Raw genomic sequence first — 25,362 nt, 5'->3', positions numbered from 1 at the left:
TATAAGCGAAGAATGTTGATAATGGATGCGTTCGACTCGACCAAACTTTACAAATATTACACTAAAATCCAAAATACTGGTAACACACGCGTTTAAACCTGAAGCAGACATGATTAAATTATAGCTTCATATTTATAACACACGAAATGTCAATATCCGTGTGACGTTGTTTAATGACGACAGTAGATGGCAGTGACGAAACTGCTGTAATGCGTCAGAAGAAGAAGAGCGATCAGTATGGACGGGTCAAACTGGAGGGTAAATTTAATATAATCTCTCATTTAACTGTATAAAATACCTGCACTTCTTCTTGGTTGTATTCCAAATATTGTTATTATTGTATATACGTTGGTATACAAACATAACAGGCGTAAAGCTGTCAGATCCTGACGTCACTATGAGATTGGTTGATGTGTGGTCAGGATTTCAATAGACGCTTATAATCTGAACAGATATAAACACAAGTTTTTGGGCATGTATTTAGCAGCAGGATATATTGAAAATACTCTAGTATACTGTAATATTTATACTGTTTTAAAACTTCACTACAGTAAATATTAAAGCACACTGCAGTATTGTCACGTTGGCTGTTCATATTTTATACGAATATGGTAATAGTTCAGTTCCATGATATTGATATTTTGTTAAAAGTCCCTTATGAAAATTGACCATAGTTTAGTACAAGAAAATCAGAAGTCTTTGTGGTTAAATCATGGTTAACACAAATTATAATTAAGAACTTTTACTATTATACTTTAGGTAAGGATGTCTTTGTCAGTGTCAAAATTCCACCATTTATGGGTTTTTCTGTTGAGTTGTTTAGTTGTGTCATTCTGCATACGTTTTATTTGCATTCATTATAATGCTTTTTTGTATGTTTTGAAACAGCCACCACGTGAATGTGATGTCTACTTGAGTGAATTTAAGCACTGCAGGAGTCTATGGAACAGATTTCATGAGTACTACACATACGGAAAAGTTTCAGACTGTCAACAATGGAAGGTGGACTATAACTCCTGTAAAGAGTGGGAAAAGAACCACAGCTCACATTTTAAGGTCTGGCCAGGAACTGGCTGTTTATACAGCAAAACAGTATTTAAATAAAATGTTCAATGACCGAGCACTTGCTACTTATTATCTTTGAAGACTCTGTTTATGTTTTCCTCTTCAGGAATCTCTTCAGAAGAGCGAGAGGAAGCGTGTGGCTGAAGAGAGAAAGTTCTCTTCTGTCTGGGAGCTTCGTCAGACTCCTCCTGCCGACTGGCACCTGCCACTCAACCAGGATAAATCGCAAGACTCTTAAACACACACAGTGCAGATCACACGAGACTGTTGATGAGTGTGTTATATACAATTAATCCATGAAGAAATAAATGAACCTCCAGTTCTGATCTCCGGATCTTTCTGATGATGTTGTTCAGTAATTTCAGCCAGGACTTTCCTGCTCTGACTCTTCTGGATTTATTTGTTACTGTTTTGAGGTGCTTACAGACAAATGCGGAACAGCTCAGTCTTAGGATGAATATAATACAGAAGCATTTGATGACTCTCTTTAACTCAAACATTTGAAAGAGTTTTGCTTTCTCCATTTGTCCTAAAAATCTCTGTTTTAGTATTATACACTGATTTATCTACGTTTTGTTGGTTGTTTAAGTAATCATCTATTTTTTCTTTTGTACGAGCATGTTAAGATAAAAACATGAAATGATGAATGTTCAGCCTTTTTTGCATCACTTTTATTGTTTTCACAACCCTTTTTTATTATGTCACAGGAATCAAAGTGAATCTGTAGGTAGATGCGGTATCTTGTGACCCAAAAGAAAAAAGACCACATCGATATTTGTGAAAAAACTGTTTGATTTTCTTTATTAAATAACAGATATGACCCAACTGTGTCTGTGGTCTGTCTCATAAATATTCTCATGTAAAATGAATTTATGAAACACATGAAGAATATTTACAGATAAGAAACGTTTTAATGTTCCAAGCTGTTCTTCATTATATTGATGTGTTTTTTTCCGAAAAGCCCAGTCCTCATTCTTCTGAACCTGTACACACCTGAAATACCCCTCACTGGGTGTATACTCGTGTAATGTCATTGTATTTGCCATCTGGAGCCTCGTAGTTTGGAATTGGTGGTGTGTAGCAGGGGCCCTGATGCTGGAAGGGGAATAAATCAGTATCGGGTGCGATTGCTGCTTTGTAAAGGTCCTCTGATTCAATCTTCAACTCATCCAGCGCCTGTCTCTGGGCCTCCAACGCCTCCTTAATTTCAGCCATCTCAGCCTGGTGCTGCGAAAACTTGTATCTGGACCAGTGTTTCAGTAGAAGTGCTCTACGCTCAGTCTCTTCAAATGAGAGTTTGGGAACCTCTCGCACCCTGAAAAAAAGAACTGAGATTAATAAAAGCTCATTTCATAGTTAACTAGGTAATGTAAACTGCGTAACTTTTCCTTTTTTTCCAGAGATAATTAACAAGTCGTCCTGTGTACTTTAAAAATAAATAAACCCAGGAATAAAAGTTGCCTGAATCCAGGGTTAAAAAAGTCATTTAGGAAAGTTTAGTCTGAAAAAACTACCTGGTCTCATCAAAGCACTTGGCACTAGTGATGAAGTCTTCAATGGGAATCAACTCTGGTGGAACTCTCTCTAACTTTTTCAGCTTCTTCTTCAGACGTTCTTTCATCATTTGTTCCCGTCGTGGGTCGATCTTCTTCTTCTTCTTGGGCTCTGCTCTGTTGAGTACATGGCAAACAGTCTCTTAAACAACATGCAACCTATTTTCAACCCTTGCAAAATAATATAGTTATTGCCAAAACACCACACAATATAACTGCAGTTATCATATGAATATGAGATCTTTGTACAGTGTAAAATACTTTCACAATCATTTTACTTAGATTAATTTACAACATAGATAGCTTTTAATAATTGTTTTAATGTACTAATAAGTAGTAGATTTAAAAACTAGTTCAATGTATAATTTATAACTTAAACAAAAAGCATCACATGTCATCACTGTACACTGGTCATACTTTTCTGCAAATAACTAGTCATTTATTCTGTTTAAATGTAAGTGTTGTATGTGATCAAACCTTAAAGGCACAGAGGTTTTTGGAGAAAGAATTGATGTGAACCAGTGAGTGTGTCGAACAGACACCACATGACTGCAACTGTAAGAGAATATCAGTCATTAATACTGTGACCTCTGCGAGACATAAATGTATATTCTACCGTTACATGCATGTGACTTTAAGATTATTTACATACCATGATGTCTGACTCGATACGACCCGGCTTAATGTACGACACACAATCCCTGCCATGTTTATAAAAACAACGATTAAACAAACATCAGCGATGTGAAATCAATCGCTCACTTCAGCTTCCGGTGGCCAATGTGTGTTGCTGAGAATTAACTGTCGTATGTTCATACATATGCACTTTCCACATATATTGCGTCCCCTCATTTTCCGGTGTCAATTAAGTAAAGTATATTTTCTACATTTAAATTATAATTATTAAAGAAAGCCTACGTGTATTGTGCAAGTTTTTTTTTTTCATAAATTTGTGTCGAATGTTGTGATTTGAATGTTGAGCTGTAAGTGAAGTGGGTGAAAGTTCACACGGTGTCTGCAGTCAAGTCAGTCAGTCGAGTTAAACGATCGATATTAAATTCAACATCATCATGTCTCTCCTCAGAGGTAAATTAACTTTTATCTCAAAATATATTTATAAAACTGCTCGGACGCTTTGTTTGTCGGTTGAGTTTGTCTTTGTTTTGAATCGTCTGCTCTTGAAATTCAATGTCACACTTTTGTTTTTGTGTTGTGTTGTTTTATTTTATTAATTTAGTTTATTGACTTTTTAATGTTGCCGTTTCACTGCAAGTAAATATATCCACGAGTTGCACAGTTAGATGACCTTTTACCTCCATCAAAATCCTAAATCACATTAGCCTTAACAACCACATTAAAATAGAAACAAATACTAAAACTACAATCACTGGAACAACTCCAGCTTCGATCAATGAAAAGGCACCATTGACAAAAGTAGGGTGAAGGTGATTTCATTGACACGCATTATAAGATCATGTGTATAGTATGTTTTATAGGTGTGTGTGTGTGTTCAGGTGTGTTTATAGTCTCTGCTAAGAGGACCCCGTTTGGCACGTATGGAGGTGTTCTGAAGGACCACAGCGCTACAGATCTCGCTGAACATGCTGCTAAAGCCGCTCTTGCCGCAGGGAATGTGGCCCCGGAGCTGGTCAACAGTGTCGTTATGGGAAATGTCATGCAGGTAAGAGAGTGACCGCCACCTCTGACCTATACAAGTCTTAGGGGAGGGTCACAAGTAATTCAAGAGATAGTGATGTCACCATGTCAGACTTTAATTTACACCTTTAAGGTTAACATTTATAAACCTTCATACCTCCTAGCCCTATTTAAGGAGCAGTTCACATTCAAAATAAATTTTCCTGATAATTAACTTACCCACATGTCATCTTAGATGTTTATGTATTTGTTTCTTTAGTCGAAAAGAAATGAAGGTTTTGATGAAAACATTCCAGGATTTTTCTCTTTATGGTGGACTTCACTGGACTTCAAACGGTTAAAGGTCTAAATGACAGTTTCAGTGCAGCTTCAAAGGACGATACCAGATGATGAATGAAGGTCTTCTCTAGCAAACGATTGGTCATTTAAAAATAAAGAACAATGTGTATGCTTTATAAATCAAATTGCTCGCCTTGCTCTGTCATGCGATCCGCGTTCATGACTTGAAGTAATGCGTAGTTACGTTGAAAACTTGCATGTTCAACTTGTAAACACTGACTCCGTACTTCCGCCTGCGTCAGCGTGATCTTTTCAACGTAAATACGTATTTTGTGAAGTCATGAACGCGCATCGCAGACAGAACAAGGCGAGTTTTCGTGTTTATAAAGCATATACATTGTTTTTTTTAATAATGGATGGTTTCACTAGATAAGACCCTTATTCATCGTCGGGTATGGTTTAAAGCCCTTTGAAGCTGCACTGAAACTGTCATTTTGACCTTCAACCATTTGGAGTCCATCGAAGTCCACCATAAAGAGAAAAATACTGTAATGTTTTCATCAAAAACCTTCATTTCTTTTTCACTAAAGAAACAAATACAGTAACATCTTGGATGATATGTAGGTGAGTAAATTATCATCAAAATTTATTTTGAAAGTGAACTACTCCTTTAAGGTGGTAACTGATATTAAGTTACAAATCTGTACAATTTTGTACAAATTATACAATGCGATGCTTGAAAACACTACTGGCAGAAATAAAAAAGTTGACCAACATTATGGTCACTGTTATCGTTTGTCATTAAGAGCATGGTGAAGAAAGTCATTTTTGTGAATGTGTCTCTCTCATTCATGCAGAGCTCTGCAGATGCCCCCTACATCGCACGTCACGTGGGTCTGCGGTGCGGCGTACCGATTCCAGTACCAGCTCTGACTGTAAACCGCCTCTGTGGGTCAGGCTTTCAGTCCATAATCAATGGAGCACAGGCAAGAGCCGGATTAAACAGAAACAGATCATTTCTACATGTGAGTTATGAGTTGCTTATCAGTTGTGTGGTGTTGTGTAGGAGATCTGGCTGAAAGAGTCAGAGGTCGTGCTGTGTGGAGGGTCGGAGAGCATGAGTCAAGCCCCCTACGCCGTCCGGAACATCCGCTTCGGTACCAAGTTTGGAGTTGACTTGAAGGTAATATCTTGCACAACCAAGAGCAAAAGACGGACTACTTTGTCGCATTAATGCTAAGTGTACAATACTCAGTATTTAATGCTAAACTTACATCACATGACAGCAGATTGAAGATATAGCTGCAGATTCTACTGTAAAGCTGATTTTGAACAATGCACATTGTGAATAGTGATATATAAATGAAATTTAATTGAATGCACACTGTCTACTGTGAGACCATATTTAGAAAATATATTCTAATAGAGCTAATCAAAAATATTTCCTGAGCTCTGCGTGAGTCCTGTGTGTCCCAAAGCGGATTATTGAGAATAAATTATGATTGAGAAACATGACGTGAGTGTTTGTGAATCAGCTGGAGGACACGCTGTGGGCAGGCCTGACAGATCTACACATCAAGATTCCAATGGGCATCACGGCAGAAAACCTGGCGGAGAAATACCAGATCACACGCGAGAACTGTGACCAGTACGCCTATCAGACACAGCAGAGGTGGAAGGCGGGTGAGTGTGTCGACCTCACGCTGCTCATCAGTACATCATGACAGCACTGACACACACCTCTCTCTCCCTCTCTCTACTGCAGCTCATGAGGCTGGCGTTTACAATGCTGAGATTGCACCCATCGATGTAAAAGCCAAGAAAGGCAAAGTGGCCATGACACAAGACGAACACCCCCGTCCACAGACCACACTGGAGCAGATGGCAAAACTGCCCCCTGTCTTCAAGAAAGGAGGAACGGTCACTGCTGCCAATGCTTCTGTGGGTAGAACTGTTACAGAATTGGAACTTTATGAAGAAAACATGATAATGGGAAGGTTGAGTTTGAACACTAATCACTGATCATTTTGTGGTTTGTTAATTTTCCTTCCTCACACAGGGCGTATCCGATGGGGCGGCTGCTGTGGTTATAGCCAGCGAGGACGCTCTTAAAGCACACAACCTCACTCCATTGGCTAGAATTGTCTCGTATCACATCTCTGGCTGTGATCCAAGCATCATGGGAATTGGTGAGCATTCCATTCTTCTGCTTAGGATTCCATTCTCAGTTGGGAAAGTATGATAGCTGTTCATTAAAGTCGTTTGTTTAATAATGAGGTAATATGTTGCATGTACCTAGGGCCTGTACCTGCCATCACAGAAGCGCTGAAGAAGGCCGGTCTTTCTCTCAAAGACATGGACCTGGTGGAGGTAGATTCTGTAGCACTAGAGGAACTTTACAGCTCATGTTGTCTGTGAGAAGTGGGTACAGATGTGTTTCTCTGTCTGGCAGGTGAATGAAGCGTTTGCTTCTCAGTATCTGGCGGTGGCGAAGGCTTTAGGGCTGGACCCTGAGAAGAGCAACGTTAACGGAGGCGCCATCGCCGTTGGACATCCGCTCGGAGCCTCTGGGACAAGAATCACTGCACACCTTGTGCATGAGCTCAGGTTTGGATTTCTTACAGTTTTACATTATTTCTTCATATTAACATCAAAACTGAACCATTTCTTAAAACACTTTCATGTAAATCCCCCACTGTCATGAAACAATTTCTAATTAAATCATGTAATTCTTTCTGCTGGAATATTAAATAACACGAGTAAATCACATGAAGGTAGTGAATTGGATTGTGAATGTCGTTTACGTGAGCAGGTGTTTAATCCCTGCGGTGCATTATAGTATTTTTAGTACGTTCAGTCTTGTGATGAGTGTTTGTTTTTGCTCTTAGGAGGCGTGGTGGAAAGTATGCAGTGGGCTCAGCCTGCATTGGTGGAGGACAGGGCATCGCCATCATCCTGGAAAACACACACTGAGAAGAACTAATACACAAATACTGAAGAGACACACATAAATCAACCATAATTGCACACCGTCCTAAATCATAAATTCTTCCTCAGGCAAGAGAACGGGAATATGATTAATTATAAAAAGAATTACATGAAACTGTATGTAAATGCTTTAAAACATGACTTGAGAAAGTGATGGTAAATACTGTCTTTATGTTCGGATGTTAATACTGTAATGTGCCTTGCTGTTCTTTGGTCTCTGGTTATCAGTCTGTGAAATATTCACTCCATTGCTTACAACACATACTCCATCTTATTTTCTTTTGTATAGAATCATGTCTAAATAAAATTTGGGTTTAACATCACATTTACTTACCAGAGCCTTTGCTGTTCTTATCAATAAGTACGTTGTAGAATACTCGGATCTGTAATATTCAATTATTATTCTAGGTTGCATAATTTCTTATTTTGTCAGCCTTTTCTTTGTTTTGTTATAAAGAACAGCTGGTTTTAGCTGTATTGAGCTCTGAAGAATTGACCTCAGAGCACTGTACAAAGAAGGTCAAAATAGTGCAAATTCTTCCTGTGCACGTATTGTACACTTACAAAAATATTTTATTATATATACATGGTATTACTAGTACCATGTTCACAGGCCAGGTTTGTTTAACGTTTTGGAGTAAATGCAAAGAAAGAAATGCTTTCTAACTAACACAAAAACCCCCACTAAAAACATTAATTTGACAAGCAAATGCACATTGCTATATACTATTTTGCTTCCGAACACTGTTTAATTTAGTCTCTAACGCGTCTTCATTTATGTATTTATATTTCGGTCGATTGGGAGCGCTGTTGATCCCGCATGAATTCAATGGCGCATGTCCCTTTAAGACCGAAATGACGGAAGTACCATCGACGCGTGCGTAGCACGTCACGCTATATATACGTCAAATGCCCGGATGTCGGTCTTTTTTTCTAGCTGAAGGTAATTGTGGCTTCCATGTCTGTTTTATCCAAACTCAATCTGTGTGAATCTGATTAAATTGATCGTTGTATTTCATTCTCGATCATATATTAACTCATTCTGATATATTCAGCGCCAGTATTAGTAAATATTTTGAGTGTTCCGTGTGATTAAGCGCAAGATTTTCCCCGATCGTTTCGCGGCTAGGCCCGATATTGGATCTGTTTGAGGAGAAAGTCGCGTCTGTGTGTATATATTCATAATAAAGACATCGCAATCCTGTAAAAGCATGTCGTTGAAGCAGTAGAGCTCTAAAATAACGTTAAAAGCAGATACATATGTTCGTATGTGCGTGTTAGCATGTTAGCTGCGGTACAGTGGGTCACGTTGAGTTGAAGCAACCTCATGCTATACTGTTTGTGATTGAATGCTTCATGTGTTAACAGTTAATTTAATGGTAGAATGTGTGTCTGTATGTGTTTGTGTACGTCAGCGTGTTCTGGTGTAGTTGTGCACAGTAGTTATGATCGGGACTGTCAGTAACGTATAGATCTGCAGGAGTTAATGTATACATATTTACAATTATGTATTTGGCTGTTGCTCTTATTCGAAGCGACTTATAATGCATCGTACTTTACGTTTGTTTGAGTATGTGCAATGCCTGGGATCGAACCCTTGGCTTTACTAGAGCCATGCGCTAACCACTGAGTTACAGGAGAGCTATTAAATATATACATGTATAAATGTGGATTGTCCTTCTATAGGCAGGACACTTTTAAGATGAAACTGACTTTTATCGGTTAAATCCTGTGTCTTGTGCATAACAGTGTGTGTAGTTTTTAACACTTGTTTTAATATGTCAGATGGCAGAGGGCGACAAGAAAAAGGTTGCCCGTAAGCATCACGGGAGCCGTAACCCGGTCCTGGCCAGGGGCATCGGACGTTATTCCCAGTCGGCAATGTCTGCTCGGCGGGCCATGTACAAGAGGAAGACTAAAGCTCCTGTGACGAAGGTGAGCGTCTGCAGCTCGGGGAGTTTTTTTTCCTCCATGTTGCATAACTTTCAAATGAGACTTCATTATCACTTGAGAGAGTCTCATGACTCGATGTGTGAGATTCTCCAGCAGTTAAGTAGCAGTGTTCTAAAAAAAGACGTTTTTTTTTAGATTGAGAAGAAACTCAAGGAAAAGAAGTCTGTGACCGTCACCAAGACCGTCGGTGGAGACAAAAATGGAGGCACCCGTGTCGTCAAACTGCGTAAAATGGTGAGTCGACCAAAATCTCTGTATTCACAAACTTTAATACGAAAAAAAGCACCCGTGTTTGAGATGTATAGTTTCTGTTTGCTAATCATGTCATCTGCCGTGTGTTTCCAGCCCCGTTATTACCCCGCAGAAGATGTGTCCCGCAAGCTGAGGAGTCACGGTGTCAAACCCTTCAGTCGACACACCAGGAGACTCCGCAAAACCATCACCCCTGGAACAGTGCTTATCCTCTTGACCGGACGCCACCGTGGCAAGGTACACACACTTATGCTCTGTAAAATCAGAATTTTAGTCCCTGTGGTGCTATTTTATACGTTCGTTCAATGATTATTTAGATTAGTTGTAGAATTTCAGTTTAGCGAAAACGAATGCATTTGCCACTGCTCTAGTCGGCCATAAATAGCAAAGAGGTTTATGGCTGTGACTTGAACGAAAGCCTAAAAAAGAACAGGGAAACACTATCACACTCTTGTACAATCTTCAGCATCTAAACGCCCGAGCTTTGAAAACAAGACTGCATTAACATTCATATACACCGACGCACACCTGTACAGGTCCGTTCACAGCCCTGCACCCACATGACAGATGAAACTCCTACATGCACAACTGACCAGCACAACACAGACCTGCACACAATCCTCCCACACAAACACTTGTTAACTGTTTATCTACACGTTCATCCTTCAGAATTGGGTTAACAAGATGCACTTGATCTTTGCATTGGAAAGATTTACATCAGAAGCTCCTCTGTGCTTTCTTGTTCTGTTTCTTTGCCAAAGATCTGCTTTGAATTATAACGGTGTCTGTTTTTTCTACAGCGTGTGGTCTTCCTCAAGCAGCTGGGCACCGGTCTCCTCCTCGTTACTGGTGAGCCTGTTTCCTCTCTGAATGATGGTCTGCCCAGTGTCTGTGTGCTTCCCACTCATTTAATCTGTCTCTCTCAGGTCCTCTGGCCATCAACAGGGTTCCCCTGCGTAGAGCTCACCAGAAGTTCTGCATTGCTACCCACACCAAGGTGGACATCTCTGGACTGAAGGTCCCCAAGACGTTGACTGATTCTTACTTCAAGAAGAAGAAGCTCAGGAGGCCCAAGCACCAGGAGGGAGAGATCTTTGACACGGAGAAGGAGGTAAACCCTGTTATTGAATGGCGGTTTGGCTCTTGGAAATGGCAGATTCGTCTGCAAATTGGGTGTGAATGCGTTCAAGCGTGGTTGTCTTTGTTTTGCAGAAGTACCAGCTGACAGAAGAACGAAAGGAAGTCCAGAAAGCTGTGGACTCTCAGCTGCTTCCCATGATCAGGAAGGTTCCTCAGCTGAAAGGATACCTGCGATCCAAGTTCTGTCTGTCAAATGGAGTTTTCCCACATAAACTGGTTTTCTAAAATGCAAATAAAATCTGTGTTGACTCAGTTCTCTTAGTTGTTCTTTGTTTGAATTTGTGTGAGATACTGAGGGATTAAACCCTCTCTGCCTGAAGGCACAGTTTCCCCAAAAATGAAGATTCCAAAGTGACATTTCTAACCTGTGGGACTCGGGTTCTTTTGCACAAAATGTATATAGAATAATGTTAACAACATTGGCTTTTATTGAATGAACAAAACCATAGAGACATGTCTCAAAATATCTTATATCGTGTCCCACTGATAGTCAGGCTTATAACCACATTAAGTTATGACTGGATTCTGTGTGGAGTAAATTCACCAAAACAATTGTTCATCCCAAAAAAAAATATGACTAAGTGAAGATATATTCTCCATCAGCGTTTCTATAAAAATGAAGCAGAGGTTATGCCATCCTTATCTTGTACACACAAACAGGCGCACAGGTCAATTGTACCTTAAAGTGGCTTAGCTAAACACTTTACATAACACAAAATGTACAATTTTACAAAACAGAAATGTTTTTAAATCAAATAAAGCTTTTCAGCCCACAGGGTAAAAGTAAATGTCTTACTAAATTTGCCGATCTCATTCACATCCTCCGTTCTCTTGTGGTTTACTGATCTTTGAATGATTCGCTGATTTTAATATTAACTATTGACTGCAAAGTTTCAACATTTCAAACGAATCTGTTCAAATGAGTCATTTGTTTGCGAGTCGTTCTGATCGCAATGTGCGTTCATGCAGCTCTCACTAAAAGTGTTTCGAGTCAGATCAGTGGGCGTGGCTTGCCTTGTTGGTTTTGACTAAATCTTTGGTGTTTCAAGTGTTACGAAACCTTTACCATAACCTGACCATCTAAACTTCCAATGGTTATAAAAAATTACCAAAAAACACGGTTGCGTGATGACGTCAGACTCGAAACACCAAGGATTTAGTGAGAGCCGCGTTCACACTGGCGAACTCGCCATGTAAATTACAGTATAACGCCGATTCAACGAGCCAACAGCACACCTTTAAACAAGGGTCTACGTCACGTTCATTTAAGAAATATTTTAAGAAATTGAACGTAATGCAGAACATACAATATTCACGTGAAAAGACATTTCTATTGCTCGTGTACTGCAACTCTCCAACGTCTAACTGGGCGAAACAGCGCCTCCCTTAAGGCGTAATGACGCAACTGCAGTCACAAATGACAGTGTTGACAGAATAGTTTTTTTGGAAGACACCCGACATCATTTTGGCCAGAGACTGGCGGCACGAAATTTGACGGAGGCGGTCGAATGTATGATGTCATTATATGTTGTATATGGAACATTGAGTCTAGAAATCCTGCACACAAACAATTGTTTCATTCATCATAAAGGTCAATTCAGATCATTTATTCATATGTATGATGTCATGAAAATATTCAGAATATACAAACTGCTTTATTGTGTCAATAGAACAGACACAAACGTTAACGATCAAAAACTGCAACTAACAACTCCACAGCAGCTAACCGGTGTGTCAAAAATCTGTTTTATTATATAGGTCTGTTTAACGTAATGGTGCCAGGAGACTTACTTCAGCAAACCCTGAGTTTTTGTCCTGTTGTGGATGGGGTCCAACATGCAACTATACACTAACTTTCATACAAGATGCTTCACCATTTCAAGGAATTTGCGCACATCACCTGAAACAACAAACTCCACCCAAACAGCCAAACGATCTTGCTTTAATAAAAAAAAACTCAGGTGACATAAAACGTTCCAACTGTGTATAGAAAACAAAAATAAATACAAGTTTCTTTATGTCATTCTCCTCTCACATGGCCATTTTATAAACATTAATCAGAACAAAAGAAGCAGCCGAGAGAAGGCAGGTCCCAGTACAGGAATGATCAGCCTGGTAGATACAGTCTGTTTTAATGCTCTGTTGGACGAAACGAAGCTCTTGCTCGCTTAACCGGACTTAAACAGCAGAATGGCAACCTGACCCAGGTAGAAGTAGATGAAATGCTTCGTCTCGTGAGTCACGTAGCTGCCAAAGTTCCTCCCCACAATGCAATGCCAGGTGGGATTGTACTTTTTGTCAAATTCCTGCAACGGAAGAAAAGGAGATGAAACGGTGTTGCCATCCTATTTCATATTTGTATTTTAGTATGTAGCGTGAAAAAATGATGCACTCTTAATCTTATCCGTTGAGAATTATTTGAATAAATGAAATTAGGATGAACCTATTATATACATTATCTATAGAATGAATATTTATTTTAAAAAATCCTGAATGCGAAGTGTTATTGTGAACACTCTTGACTGTGCATACATATACACGAGGCCCCTGGTGATCCGGTGAATTTACAAAATGAGGTCTTAATGATGTCACCCAAGAAAAAAGTTGTATCGGAGGTGGAGTCGACAGATGCTTTTCTTAAACATGCCGAGGACTTGAATAAAACTGTTTGCTTTTACATCTCTAGTACCGACTTGGAGTATTCACGAGCACATCTGTGCTAAAAATAACCCTGGCAAACAGAGACGTCCGGTTTTCAAGCTGGACGTCCGACAAGCCAAGGAACACGGCGTTTACCTTCTTGATGTATGCAGCGATGTCCTTCTCGATGTTGTACTTCTCCAGCGCCTGCGTGGCACATTCCACAGCGTCCTGCTGCATCTCTTCAGACATGTCTGCATTTTTGATCACAGCCTTTCTGTCCGACATGTTTGCGCTACAGAGGTGGAGAGAGAGATAGAATTGATGATGAATAAATGTGACTCGCCTGACCCACACCCTCTGACGCACATTCATCAGTTTCACTAAAAGAATGCATTCTTGAGGTCAATATGACCATCTCCAATCGTTGCCTCAGAAGTGTCCATTAAGAGGGCATTTAACTCTCGCCCCCTGCCCCAAACACAAAATCCACTACCATCTGTCTAACTGGTCAGACTGGTGAAAGAGTCAGGGCCCAGCAGCCATGCGGTTAATGGAAGGAGCTTATATAATAACAGCTCATGAGATGCTCAACAGCCTTTATTCCATCTTTATTGCATAACATCACGCGGCATATTTCACCAGGTTACTGTTGCCATGGACACCTGAACTAACGGCTGTACTCAGCACCAAATATTATTTTACCAAACTTGGAACAGTGACATGGAGATGGTGTTAATACAATGAATAAACCCACGAAATATCATTAAACTTCATGTATGCTGTGCAATTTAAGCGTTTGTTTCGTACTACAATCTACACGAATGCTTCGGTTTCTTTCTGTTTCGAAGAAAGACTTTCTGGACATATATAACGAGCAACATAACAGATTAACATCATTATAAGTGTGGCACATTTATTTTAGTTAATTCATCAAGTCAAGTTGCTGAAACACAGATGTGGGGAAACACGCCGCAAAATGTCGCTTTTTTTGACGGGAAAATCAAACATATTTTGCCGATTGTACTAGTAAGCAATACAAACAGCAGAAAACTGAGAAATGTAAATGTTTTTACCTTTTTATGTGCAGAGTTTTAGACACAGAGAGAGTATGAGTTCACGCGACGCGCCTGTGATGCTCCCGCTGTGTGCTTGACTAGGAGTAATGTAGGTGTGTAACTGGCGGTGACTCCTCCTGCTCTTGTGTCCCATTGGCTGTTAATTCTAGACCCGGCCCTGTGATTGGTCAATATGCGAGTGTGCGCCTGCAGTTTATGCCTGCATTTTATTTCAGACCGTCATGCTTTGCTGCATGGACGCTGTGTTGGTCTCCATAGCAACAAAGAGCGAATTCTATGGAAAAAAGGAGTGCGGGCAATAAAGAGCCGATGAATATGAGAGTGACGACACTCGATCTCGCCCCCGTGTGGTTCACGGAGCCCTTAGTTCCAAACAAATCCGTGCTGGCAACTTGTTTAAATGGATTTAACCGGGACAGATATCGTCAAATGTATTTGCATAGTTTGTGCTAAATATATTAGCACATGTACACTGAATACTATGTTGATTGCATATAGCAGCATTTTGTCTTGGGAGTAATAAGTAATAAGACCTATGAATATAAGTTCTATGAATGTACGATACGTTCGCCAACTCAATTAATAAACATGCCGTTTTTTCGCTTACTGTACAGAAAATGCGTTTGGGAGACATAGAAATGAATGTGTTTCAGTGCATTGTTCGGAACAATTGGTCGCTTTCACGAGTTAATTCCGCATTCCATTCTTCCAACGGACGACTTTGTGAGTGTCGTAACTCTGTTTTTAGACCGCTATGGGCAAATAGAGCGGGTGCGTCTCTAGAGTGCACTGTAAAGTGGACTTGTTAGGGTGTTCTGCCATTTTAAGTGAGATTCAAGTCGTCTGTGAAATTAGTCAGCAGTCACTGAGAAGCAGTTGGTTTTATTTAGTTTACTTAATCTCTGGTGATCATGTATAAAGTAAATGTCACATGGAGGGGTTTAGAGTGTACTTATTGTTTATCAAAAAAGAGGGTCAAAACATGTCTGGGGGCCAAAAAAGTTCGTATACTAGGAAGATTTTTTTCTAAATGTTTAAATATTTGGTTGAATGAAAATATATAATTCATTTAAAAGTAGATTTGAAAGGAAACTTATGCTACTGTTTAAAAGTTTGGTCGCACCTTGACTCTCTATATTTAAAAATCATTGTAAACTCATTAAAAATATATCAAATAAACACCTGCAACTTTGTGAATCATGTTAAGAAATCGGAAGAAAATCCAGAGGTTTATATAAAGGCAGCCAATTAGATTAAAGCTTGCCAAATCAAAACTATGTATGCTTTATTTGATCATTAGTTGAGTTTAGTCGTGTCCATCTGGAGATAAAGCTACGAGTCTGTTTTCTGAAAGTACAATTTATTGACAGAAATAAATGATTTTAAACTGCCGTGATTCTGCTGTCTATCCAGGCAAATGAAGCAGAAAGAAAATTATAGACATGACACGAAAAATCATTTGTTTTGTCTAGTTGTTCAACATCTGTGAATTCATTACAATAATCTCGTTCTCTTTATGACGACTCAACAACTTCATTTGAAACTAAAATCATTTGTAAAATTACTAGAACAGGATACAGCAGGATTGGATTTGTAGATCTTACACACCCCATCCAGGTATGTGATAGTTACATTAACCTGTTTTTCTGCAGGCGCATTTAATTCTGATCTCATTCCTCTGTAAAATAAAAAGACTTTCACTAGATATCCGAGTGAAAATAACATTATTATAATATTCTTTTTTCAAATTCACTGCAATAGTCTTAATTTTGTCCTGAAAGACAGACAATACTTAATAACAATAACATCAACAATTTTTCAAACAGACATTCAGTCAAACAAAAAAGGACGAACCGAAAACTGACCTAAATCTGAAAAAGGATGTGATGTTTAAAAAGGGAAAAATACACAAAAGAAGACAGAATTTCATGTAGAATCGACCTCGCCATGTTTTACTAATAAACAAAAACAACAGCAACAATATAATGGCTACATAAATAATGTAACATTCCAGACAGCACCACTAAAAATATTTTTCTAGGTTTATCTTATAAACATAATAATAAAACAAACAAATGTTTGCTGTTGTATCTTTGAAGCTTCTCATGACAGTATTCATTCACCTGTGCTGTCTTACATCTGTGGAATCAGTCCTGCGCTTCAAATTAAAACAAAATATTCAGCATGATTAAAAAGAAAAAACAAAAGCTCAAATACAGTCACGCAACTGTTTAAAACCTTACACATCTCACGCTGACTCCTGTAACATCCTCTACACTTCAAGCACTCCTGTAAACTATCTATGCGGCTTTGTGAAGTTAAATCTTTGAGTATGACTGATGTATCAATCGCAGAAAGAGACTGAAGCAACAACATCTTCACATCTGTCCATCTGTTACAACACTCTCAGCATGTAAGCTGATTTCACTCGCTACGTTCCTTTGGTTCTCTGTATTTCCACTGGATGTAATCAAAGATGTCCTTCTCACTGTCCACCAGTAAGGGCTCTCCAGCCATACCTGTACAACAGAAAACATTAAAGACATTTTTTTTTTCAAATGACATTCAAGATAGATTAATTTAAAAATTTGTATCGGCCTAATCTATTATTACAAGATGTGTGTTTATTGTATTAGTTTTTGTTTACTATTACATTTAATCTTTTAACATTCATTGAATCTGTTTATTCTCAAAATGTAGAAAATAACTTTCAACAAGAACAAACAAATGTTTAAACATACATTTGTGAAATTAACGGTCAATCTTCTCCAGCTGATTCTAATCAGACGGTTGATTTGTGTTGAATCATGGGAAATATGAGTGATGTACACTCAAAACCAGAATGCATTGTAGGTAAAACTTAGCAAACAAATGTTAGGGAATTAGTCGTTTACTCAGAATTTGCACAACACTACAAAATGGCGGACGACCGATATAGTGCACTATATAGTAGATGGGCGGCGAATTAAGACACCTAAAGACAGTTGGTCATATGTTTGGTGACAGATCATGTGTTGTGCTTCTGTGTGTCTCACCAGTAACCCCTAGTGGACGGATGGTGTACTCATTGAGCGTAAAGCCCTTTTCCAAAGCACGAGTCCTCATGTTCTTGTTGAATATGTCACTGCCAGTGAAGTACAACACACCACAGTAATACTGATCCTTTGGAATGAGCCTGTGACACAAGACAGAGAGACAGAGAAGGATGAAGAACCAACTAGAAGGTTTTTACAGAACACAGTTTTCATTATAAAAAGTCTGGTATGAACCTGATGTCAATGCGTCGATGAATGTTATCTTCATCATCCTCATTTTCTTTCTGAAGCTGACAAACACCCTGAAGAAAAAGAACACACCTGTGATTGACTATTTCATGTGCTTGAAACAGTGAGGCACACTTTGAGAAAGAGAGAGAAACCCGACCATAAACTTGGTGTCTCCTTTAGACAGCGTGTCAGTGATGAAGCTGACGGACTCCAGATGTTCCACAACAGCGTTAAGAAGTTTTGGCTACAGGGAGAGAGAAAGTTATCAAGATTTATTTGTGAGACAACAAATGTTAAAATGACACTGGTCTGTGAGTTTACCTGTTTCTCAGATTGAGCGGTGAAGTTTGGGTGAGTCAGCAGTATATCAATATCACCACTGGACTCCGCTCCTGAAGATTAAAAATGACCAAATGATGTTGCTCGGTGAGAGAACTGATTCACCGCACCAATATATTCGATCTTTACTTAACGACAGTAATTTGATTTGTCGTCATCCTGATTATAAGCGAGTGTGAATAAGCAGATACCTCTTCTGTAGCTTCCACAGATAGTGCCGATGTATTCTGGATCCACCAACTCAAGCTCCTTCAGTATCAGAGTCTACAAACACAGATTATCTGCAGTCAAACACTAACAAACCCGTCATGTTGGATTATTGAGCTCAATGAAAGAAACGCCAACCTCCATCTCTTGCATTTCTGCACGAGGAATTCTCTTCTCAAATTCTTCAAAATACCTTGAGTACATAGGGAAGTGTGCACATTAAAAACACAGAAAATCTGTGATAATACTAAAAACACTAAACTGTCTCCTAAAAACATAATCCTCTGTGAGTTTGGTTTACTTTAATCCAATCTGTTGATGGTGATTTAGCTTGTGTTCGATCTTCTTCAAATCTATAAACAAACAGATTAGAAACAGATGAGACGCTTGTATATTGAGTCAAAGAATACAACAGATACATTTCTACACAAACCTTCTAACGTTTTGACCCCCTCATCATAAAACTTTCTTGCTGCGGCAGGACTAAACCAGACAGAAAGAGAGAGAGAGTGAGTTTTACATGTTATAGTTTATATAATAGTTTCAGTGAAATGAAGAGTGTTGTACCCGATTCCAGTCACTCTGGTTAAGAAGTTAATGGAGGAACTTGTGTCATCATTGCGAATCTGTACAGGACATATAGACCACGTGAGCATGTTAAACTGTACGCATTATATATAACATACAGTCCTGTTAGAATCTATACATGATTTGGAAAATAGATGTAACATAACGTGTCATTGCACCTTTTCCAGTTTGCGTAGTGTTCCTGTCTTCAAAAACTCATCGATTTTCTCGGCTATCTTTGCACCAACTCCATCCTGAGGTTGTTAAAATCATTTAACAATAAAACGCTGTGCTCAGATCAGTCAACTGAACACATTTCACTGAAATATCAGGATTCTCAATACTATATTTGTAAATATCAAGCTTACGCACCAGTTTCTTTGCTTCTGTTCCGCTTTTGATCTTCTCGGGATATTTGGCGATAACAGCTGCTGCTTTTCTAAACAAAGACAACCAGTAATGTTATAAGTATACAACACACATATGTGAAACTGGATCACAAAACCAGTCTTAAGTAGCACGGGAACATTTTTTGTAAAAGACAAAAAACATTGTATGGGTCAATATTATTGATTTTTCTTTTATGCCAAAAATCTTAAGGATATTATGTTAAGGTCATGTTCCATGAAGATTTTTTGTATATTTCCTACTGTAAATGTATAAAAACTTTATTTTTGTGAGTGGTCAGTGAGCCACAGTGCCTCAAGGCAAAGGCAAATTTCTCAATATTTAGATTTTTTGCACTCTCAGAATCCAGAGTTTAAACGGTTGTATCGGAGCCTGATATTGTCCTATTCTAACAACTCATACATCAATAGAAATCGTATTATTCAGCTACCAGAAGATGTAAAAATCTCCATTTCGAAAAACTGACCCATAAGACTTGTTTTGTTGTCCAGGGTCACATTTTGCATGTACTTCATTTAACATAGTCGTTTATACTTTAAATATTTTTAGGAACTACTGTCTTACCTGTAAGCATTGTATTTATGAACGGCTCTGTTGACGTTTCTCTCAAAATTGGCCAACTCTGGAAGAACAGGGACCATTAAAAGAGTGTTAAACTGTATTTCAAAATAGTGTTTCACATTAGAGGATCAGCTGCAAAATAGTGCAACAACATGTCATTGAGACTTTTTGTGACATAGAACATTTTAAGAAGTCCATAAATGAATGGAAATACATTTTTACAAAAATGATCAGTATTTGAATCATCATACATGATGGACTCTGTTGTTGATTTCACTGCTTTTGATTTGTTCCCCGAGCATTAAAATATTAACACAGTGGCACACAAGTGCATTATCATACAGCAGCCATAAAATCACGTGTTTAGAAAGTTATTATACATTTTAAATGTAATGTTTTAAAATAAAACTGCTTGAAGATAAATTCATCTTTTCATGTGCTATTTAAAGGTCCTGCTAGCTTAGCCACATGCTAACCTGAGCTGTCACACTCACCTATAAGGAAGTCTGTAATTCCTTCATTCAGAGTTTCCTGAGGGGCTTTTCTTTTACTCATGCTTGACGTTGGTCGTGGATTAAAGATATTAATTCAAAACTGTGTTTATTGTCAGTTTGCGCCACAAATTCAATCGCGGAGTCAACGCTCAACACATACAACAGGACAAAGGCGTTCAGGCCACGCAAGATCACGGGGCGGAGAGTGCCGATGCCGCGCCCACTGCGCACACGCTGGTCAATCAGCAATCGCGGTTACATGAAGAGTCCCGCCCACTAACGGATAAAAACGGTCATTCAAAAACGTTTTTATGTAAATACGTAAAAAATTCATACATTTGAAATAAATTTAACCAAAGAACACAATTTTTTTTAAATGTCTATGTAAATTTGGTTTGTAAAAAATAAATGAGTATCGTGACACTTTATAGTTGTTAAATAGTTGTTATAGTTTATGTGATGAGTTATTCAAACTGACACTCAAATCTTTTTTACCAATTTGTATTTATTTATTTTTGTTTATAAATTGTAATTTGAATTAGTATCATTTGTTTGTACATGACGTGATTTACTTGATAAAATTAAACGACCTTAAAGTGGTAGTTCACCCAAAAATTAAGATTCTGTCATCATTCACTCAGCCTCATGTCATTTCATACCTGTATAACTCACTTTGTTCTGATGAACACAGAGAAAGATATTTTGAAGAATGTTAGCCATTTTCAATTCTGTGACATCATTGACTGCAATAGTAGGAAAAATTAATGGTAGTCAAAGGTGCTCCAGAACTGTTTGTTTGCCTAAATTCTTCAAAAATCTCACTTTGTGCTCAACAGTACATTATATATTTATAAATACATTTATATATATATATATATTTTTTCCTACTATGGTGGATGATATCACAGACCTGAAAACGGCCAACATTCTCACAAATATCTTTCTTGTTTAATGTGATCTTCAAAACAAGCACCACTGTCACATCAGTTCTGTAATACTAAAATTCAATACATAACTTTAAAGCTATTCAAAATAAATATTCTACTAATACCATGATAAACAAATACATTCAAAAGAGTTATCTGGTTAGCACAAGTGCTGCAGTCAATGTTTACGATACAACTAAATTACAACAATAAAAAACAATACAATTCATGTTTACAAAACAGTGAAAAATTATTCTACGCCATTTCAAACAAACCAATAATGCAGTGAAAATAAATGCAGTGTTCTGTGTTTACGAGTCAATTTTCACATAAACTTTGTCACGTGAAAAGATTTTGATGGCTTCCTCCACTTCTGAGAGACGTTGGTCGAGTTGTGCACGTCGAGAGCGAATGCTCACTGTGTCTGCTTTCACTTGGAGAGAGAGCAGCTCGCTCACAAGAGACCTGTGAGCTACAGAGAGAAAGAGAGAGAGAGAGAGAGAAAGAGAGAGAGAGAGAGAGAGATGGAGAGAGGGAGAGAGAGAGATGGAGAGAGAGAGAGAGAGATGGAGAGAGGGAGAGAGAGAGAGAGAGAGAGAGAGAGGGAGAGAGAGAGATGGAGAGAGAGAGAGAGAGAGAGAGAGATGGAGAGAGGGAGAGAGGGAGAGAGAGAGAGAGAGAGAGAGATGGAGAGAGGGAGAGAGAGAAAGAGAGAGAGAGAGAATGATCAATAACTGTTTACTCTGTGAACAACTAAAGGCTGAAAGTGTTTCTGGAGACGTACTGTCTTTAAGAGACTGCAGGGTTTCCAGTCTCTCTCGATCAGACATCTGTGTGTGTCCAGCAGGAATGGAAGGATCTCGCGTGTTTCTCCTCTTCTCCTCCTCCTCTTTTTTCCACTGAATCTTCCTCTGCTCCAGACTAACAAACAACCCAGAATCATGCACTAAGCTCTCAGGACATAAAGCAAACAACGAGTACAATTTGATCAGTTATTAACATTTTCTTGTTTTTGACAACAGCAGTCATTTACCACAATAAACTTTGCGCATGTGTTGTCAAAAGACTTTAAATTTATCTCCAAGCAGTTTACACAAACTACACATAAAATATTTGAAAAAACATTGACAAACTAGGATCATTATGATTTCATGCATTATGGCTTCTCATTTTTGACATCTTAAATATCGACGAGAGAACCGTCACTATCATCTGCAGTAAGCAAAAGAAAAAATATTTCATGTTTAATTTATGCAAAAAAAAAATGAGGTCAGACAGGATGGTATTTATAACTCTTTTACGTAAAAGAGAATCAAATGAGAAAGGAATGAGAAACACACAGAGAATCACTCACTACTGTGGAACTTTTCCTTTCTCAGCGCTGGGCGGAGGTTTGTCTCTGAGGTCCTGCAAGGACTGAGATCGCCGCAAGGTCGTCTTCCTCGCAGCACGCGCGTTATGACTCACGAAATCCACCGTGTGACCTCTGACCTGCATCTACACAAAACAGTAAAAAGGAGACGGTGATCATGACAACCCGAGCATCTGTGTGAACAGAGAGTTGACAGAAGACATGACACACTTCAACATCTCCAGCAACGTCCGGTGTGGGCCCAGTGTCTGAGCACCGGAGCAGCGGTCGACCTCCAGCGCCACATAAAGAATGAGCTTTCAGAAACTTCTGACAATCTGCTTTCTTAGGGGTGCTCGTCTCCTACACATACACGGAGAGACAGTTTGAAGTTGCTTTGTATAAATATATATATAAATACATAAAGTGTCATCTTTCTCTGTTCGATGTGTCTCATATGAAACATTTATTGAAATCTTAAATCAATTAAGTCATAAACTCCGACTACACTGAGCTCACTAGGGCAATAATGGAAACATTTCGGTCCCTAGCTGCTCACCTGTAACTGTGCCATGACCCTGGAGGACACATCCTGATATTTCGGTGAGGTCCAGAGTGCTTTAACAGGGACAGGCTTGGCGTGTTCTCTCTGTGCCTCCAGCTCTCGAAACCGTCTCTGGATTTCACGGAGTTTACGGACATTCTCTTTACCAAAGTCCCGTGCGGCAGATTCTGCAAGGCCAAGAGAAGATGTCTTAAAAAGTTTCAGTCTCTGTTCACTAAAAATGTAGGGTGGATGAAATTTTTGTGTCAGCAAGAAAGTCAAATGGGTTTGGCACTACATGACTGAGAGAATAATGACAGTGCATTTTGCATGCGGTCATTATATACGACTCTTAATCCATCTCACTGGGTTTGCTTTGATTGGGAATCAGTGAGACTCCCTCCAGTTTCAGTAAATTGCCCATCACTCCTCCCCGGCCTCTCTCCAGGATGTCAGTAGCGTTAGCACCGATGCGGGGTCGAGGGGTGACCCGAGCGCTGTAGAACCCCGGATACATCACAGGATCTGGTGCTAAAGGACCCTTCAGAAGAGTCGGAGACCCATTCTTAGAGTTCCCCTCGAGGCGGCCACAAGCTTCACCAAAGAGATCACACGAGCAATATAAGAGACAGACATCAAATGTTCTCATGCATGATAAACATCACAGGTTAGATCTTACCAGAAAACGGGCGTTTGTAGTATTCTGGAAACAGTGTGGGGTCTGGAGGGATGGGCCCAGAGATCGTTGAAGGTCCTTCACACATATTCCACCTACTATAGAGGAGAATATGTGAAATCTAATTCAACTTTAATCATTCAAATATATACATATACAGAGTACAGCAAACAAACAAAACATGAACATAAAAGTTGACAAAGCGGTGGTTATTAATCAATGAATAAATAACATGCTTTATCATATTTGTCATTTCATGAGGCACATTATATAAAACTGGTATAAATATGTATGAAGATGGCCTATAAATGATCTTTATAGTGATTATGCTTTATTAATAAGTATTTGTACAGTATATTTCGACATGAATGCTGCTTATGTGGGTCGAATGATGCTGCCAACAGGTGAATTCACACGTCAACATGCAATTATTAATAAGATATTTTAGTGAACGACAAATATGTGTATTTTTCATGATTTGATAACAGATCGTGTATTTGTCCTACATAAACTCCTAATGTCCGCAAGCACTTGATGGTTCAGATAATCCAGCATTCAGAAGTGTTCATCGCCATCTTTACACAACAAGGACGACATGTTTATAACAAATAATTTAGTCAATAAACACTTACCTTTAATAAAACCCTCAATTTGTTTGATAATTGTGCCGATACTGTGCGGTATTCGCTCTTTTCTTCAGTTACACGCAGACTGATGACGCGTGAACAACAAGCGCAAAACGTCACCATAGCAACGCCTTAAAGAGACAGTGGAGGCTTTTCCGTCCCCTCTGTGGTGTTTCTCCTTCGTTTTGCAATACTTGTGTGTGTTGTTGTGTGTGAGACCTTTAGTTGTTTTAAGGCGATGAGATGAATTTTAACATCATAATCAATGTGCAGAAGAACCCAAACGTGCAGACGTAAAAGCGGCTATTGTGAAGAATTTGGGGGAAAAGCAAACAAACAGCGACCTTATGGAAACCTCTCAACCAGCCTATTTTAAATTGAGTATCTTATTTTCTTTGTGCAAATAGATAGTTCGAGAGTGTACCCAAATATATCTTTCCTGTAGCTCAGTGGTAAGAGCAACGCAAGGTTGTGGGTTCGATACCAGGGGATTACAAATACCAATGTAAAATGTATAGGATAAAGCAATGTAAGTCACTTTGGATAAAAGTGTCTGCCAAATGCCTAAATGTAAATGTAAAATATAAAAATATTCGCAAAATTAAACGTTAAGATATCTTCCTCATTTAAAAATCATGTAAATTCCACAAGGGGTGTGCACATTTGTTCTATACAGACATTCTGATATTATAAGCGAGCTTAATGTCTATTTTATAAAATACTGAGACAATAGGACCCACACAGAAACATATAAATTAAGTATCATTACTATTTACATAAGGCAGGAGAAGT

General features: G+C 38.7%; 7 protein-coding genes across 7 annotated transcripts; 3 read left to right on the top strand and 4 right to left on the bottom strand.

Moving 5' to 3' along the window:
- The first annotated feature begins 88 nt into the window (after positions 1-88).
- c18h22orf39 (chromosome 18 C22orf39 homolog) lies at positions 89-1,890 on the top strand. The gene is made up of 3 exons (XM_056772720.1): positions 89-258; positions 889-1,056; positions 1,172-1,890. Exons 1-3 carry the CDS (start codon positions 238-240, stop codon positions 1,301-1,303), a joined length of 321 nt encoding a protein of 106 aa, XP_056628698.1. The 5' UTR covers positions 89-237; the 3' UTR covers positions 1,304-1,890.
- On the bottom strand, positions 1,840-3,411 carry mrpl40 (mitochondrial ribosomal protein L40). The gene is made up of 4 exons (XM_056772718.1): positions 3,271-3,411; positions 3,096-3,173; positions 2,580-2,735; positions 1,840-2,380 (listed from the first exon to the last, which is right to left on the bottom strand). The coding sequence occupies exons 1-4, from the start codon at positions 3,324-3,326 to the stop codon at positions 2,071-2,073; spliced, it is 600 nt and encodes a 199-aa protein (XP_056628696.1). The 5' UTR covers positions 3,327-3,411; the 3' UTR covers positions 1,840-2,070.
- Positions 3,412-3,605: 194 nt separating this feature from the next.
- Positions 3,606-7,864, top strand: acaa2 (acetyl-CoA acyltransferase 2). Its single transcript, XM_056729446.1, has 10 exons — positions 3,606-3,704; positions 4,133-4,299; positions 5,411-5,539; positions 5,620-5,736; positions 6,089-6,236; positions 6,319-6,494; positions 6,613-6,742; positions 6,853-6,923; positions 7,006-7,160; positions 7,442-7,864. Exons 1-10 carry the CDS (start codon positions 3,689-3,691, stop codon positions 7,524-7,526), a joined length of 1,194 nt encoding a protein of 397 aa, XP_056585424.1. The 5' UTR covers positions 3,606-3,688; the 3' UTR covers positions 7,527-7,864.
- A 535-nt stretch (positions 7,865-8,399) lies between these two features.
- On the top strand, positions 8,400-11,138 carry rpl6 (ribosomal protein L6). Its single transcript, XM_056729703.1, has 7 exons — positions 8,400-8,484; positions 9,327-9,476; positions 9,630-9,728; positions 9,840-9,983; positions 10,547-10,595; positions 10,673-10,857; positions 10,959-11,138. The coding sequence occupies exons 2-7, from the start codon at positions 9,327-9,329 to the stop codon at positions 11,109-11,111; spliced, it is 780 nt and encodes a 259-aa protein (XP_056585681.1). The 5' UTR covers positions 8,400-8,484; the 3' UTR covers positions 11,112-11,138.
- A 1,334-nt stretch (positions 11,139-12,472) lies between these two features.
- On the bottom strand, positions 12,473-14,738 carry dynll1 (dynein, light chain, LC8-type 1). The gene is made up of 3 exons (XM_056729704.1): positions 14,603-14,738; positions 13,683-13,821; positions 12,473-13,192 (listed from the first exon to the last, which is right to left on the bottom strand). Exons 2-3 carry the CDS (start codon positions 13,812-13,814, stop codon positions 13,055-13,057), a joined length of 270 nt encoding a protein of 89 aa, XP_056585682.1. The 5' UTR covers positions 13,815-13,821; positions 14,603-14,738; the 3' UTR covers positions 12,473-13,054.
- Positions 14,739-16,312: 1,574 nt separating this feature from the next.
- polb (polymerase (DNA directed), beta) lies at positions 16,313-20,638 on the bottom strand. Its single transcript, XM_056773057.1, has 14 exons — positions 20,448-20,638; positions 19,957-20,014; positions 19,357-19,423; positions 19,164-19,238; positions 18,985-19,043; positions 18,851-18,900; positions 18,719-18,770; positions 18,556-18,610; positions 18,402-18,474; positions 18,193-18,263; positions 18,029-18,115; positions 17,875-17,942; positions 17,641-17,780; positions 16,313-17,124 (listed from the first exon to the last, which is right to left on the bottom strand). The coding sequence occupies exons 1-14, from the start codon at positions 20,506-20,508 to the stop codon at positions 17,030-17,032; spliced, it is 1,011 nt and encodes a 336-aa protein (XP_056629035.1). The 5' UTR covers positions 20,509-20,638; the 3' UTR covers positions 16,313-17,029.
- A 294-nt stretch (positions 20,639-20,932) lies between these two features.
- enkd1 (enkurin domain containing 1) lies at positions 20,933-24,681 on the bottom strand. Its single transcript, XM_056729635.1, has 8 exons — positions 24,577-24,681; positions 23,948-24,042; positions 23,635-23,862; positions 23,284-23,456; positions 22,956-23,087; positions 22,728-22,870; positions 22,158-22,294; positions 20,933-21,845 (listed from the first exon to the last, which is right to left on the bottom strand). Exons 2-8 carry the CDS (start codon positions 24,030-24,032, stop codon positions 21,685-21,687), a joined length of 1,059 nt encoding a protein of 352 aa, XP_056585613.1. The 5' UTR covers positions 24,033-24,042; positions 24,577-24,681; the 3' UTR covers positions 20,933-21,684.
- Between the last annotated feature and the right edge of the window lie 681 nt (positions 24,682-25,362).

The sequence above is a fragment of the Triplophysa dalaica genome, chromosome 18, assembly GCF_015846415.1.
Source record: "Triplophysa dalaica isolate WHDGS20190420 chromosome 18, ASM1584641v1, whole genome shotgun sequence".
Classification (NCBI taxonomy): domain Eukaryota; kingdom Metazoa; phylum Chordata; class Actinopteri; order Cypriniformes; family Nemacheilidae; genus Triplophysa; species Triplophysa dalaica.
Note: the sequence above shows the minus strand (reverse complement) of the source record. Positions and strands in the feature narration are given on the sequence as shown.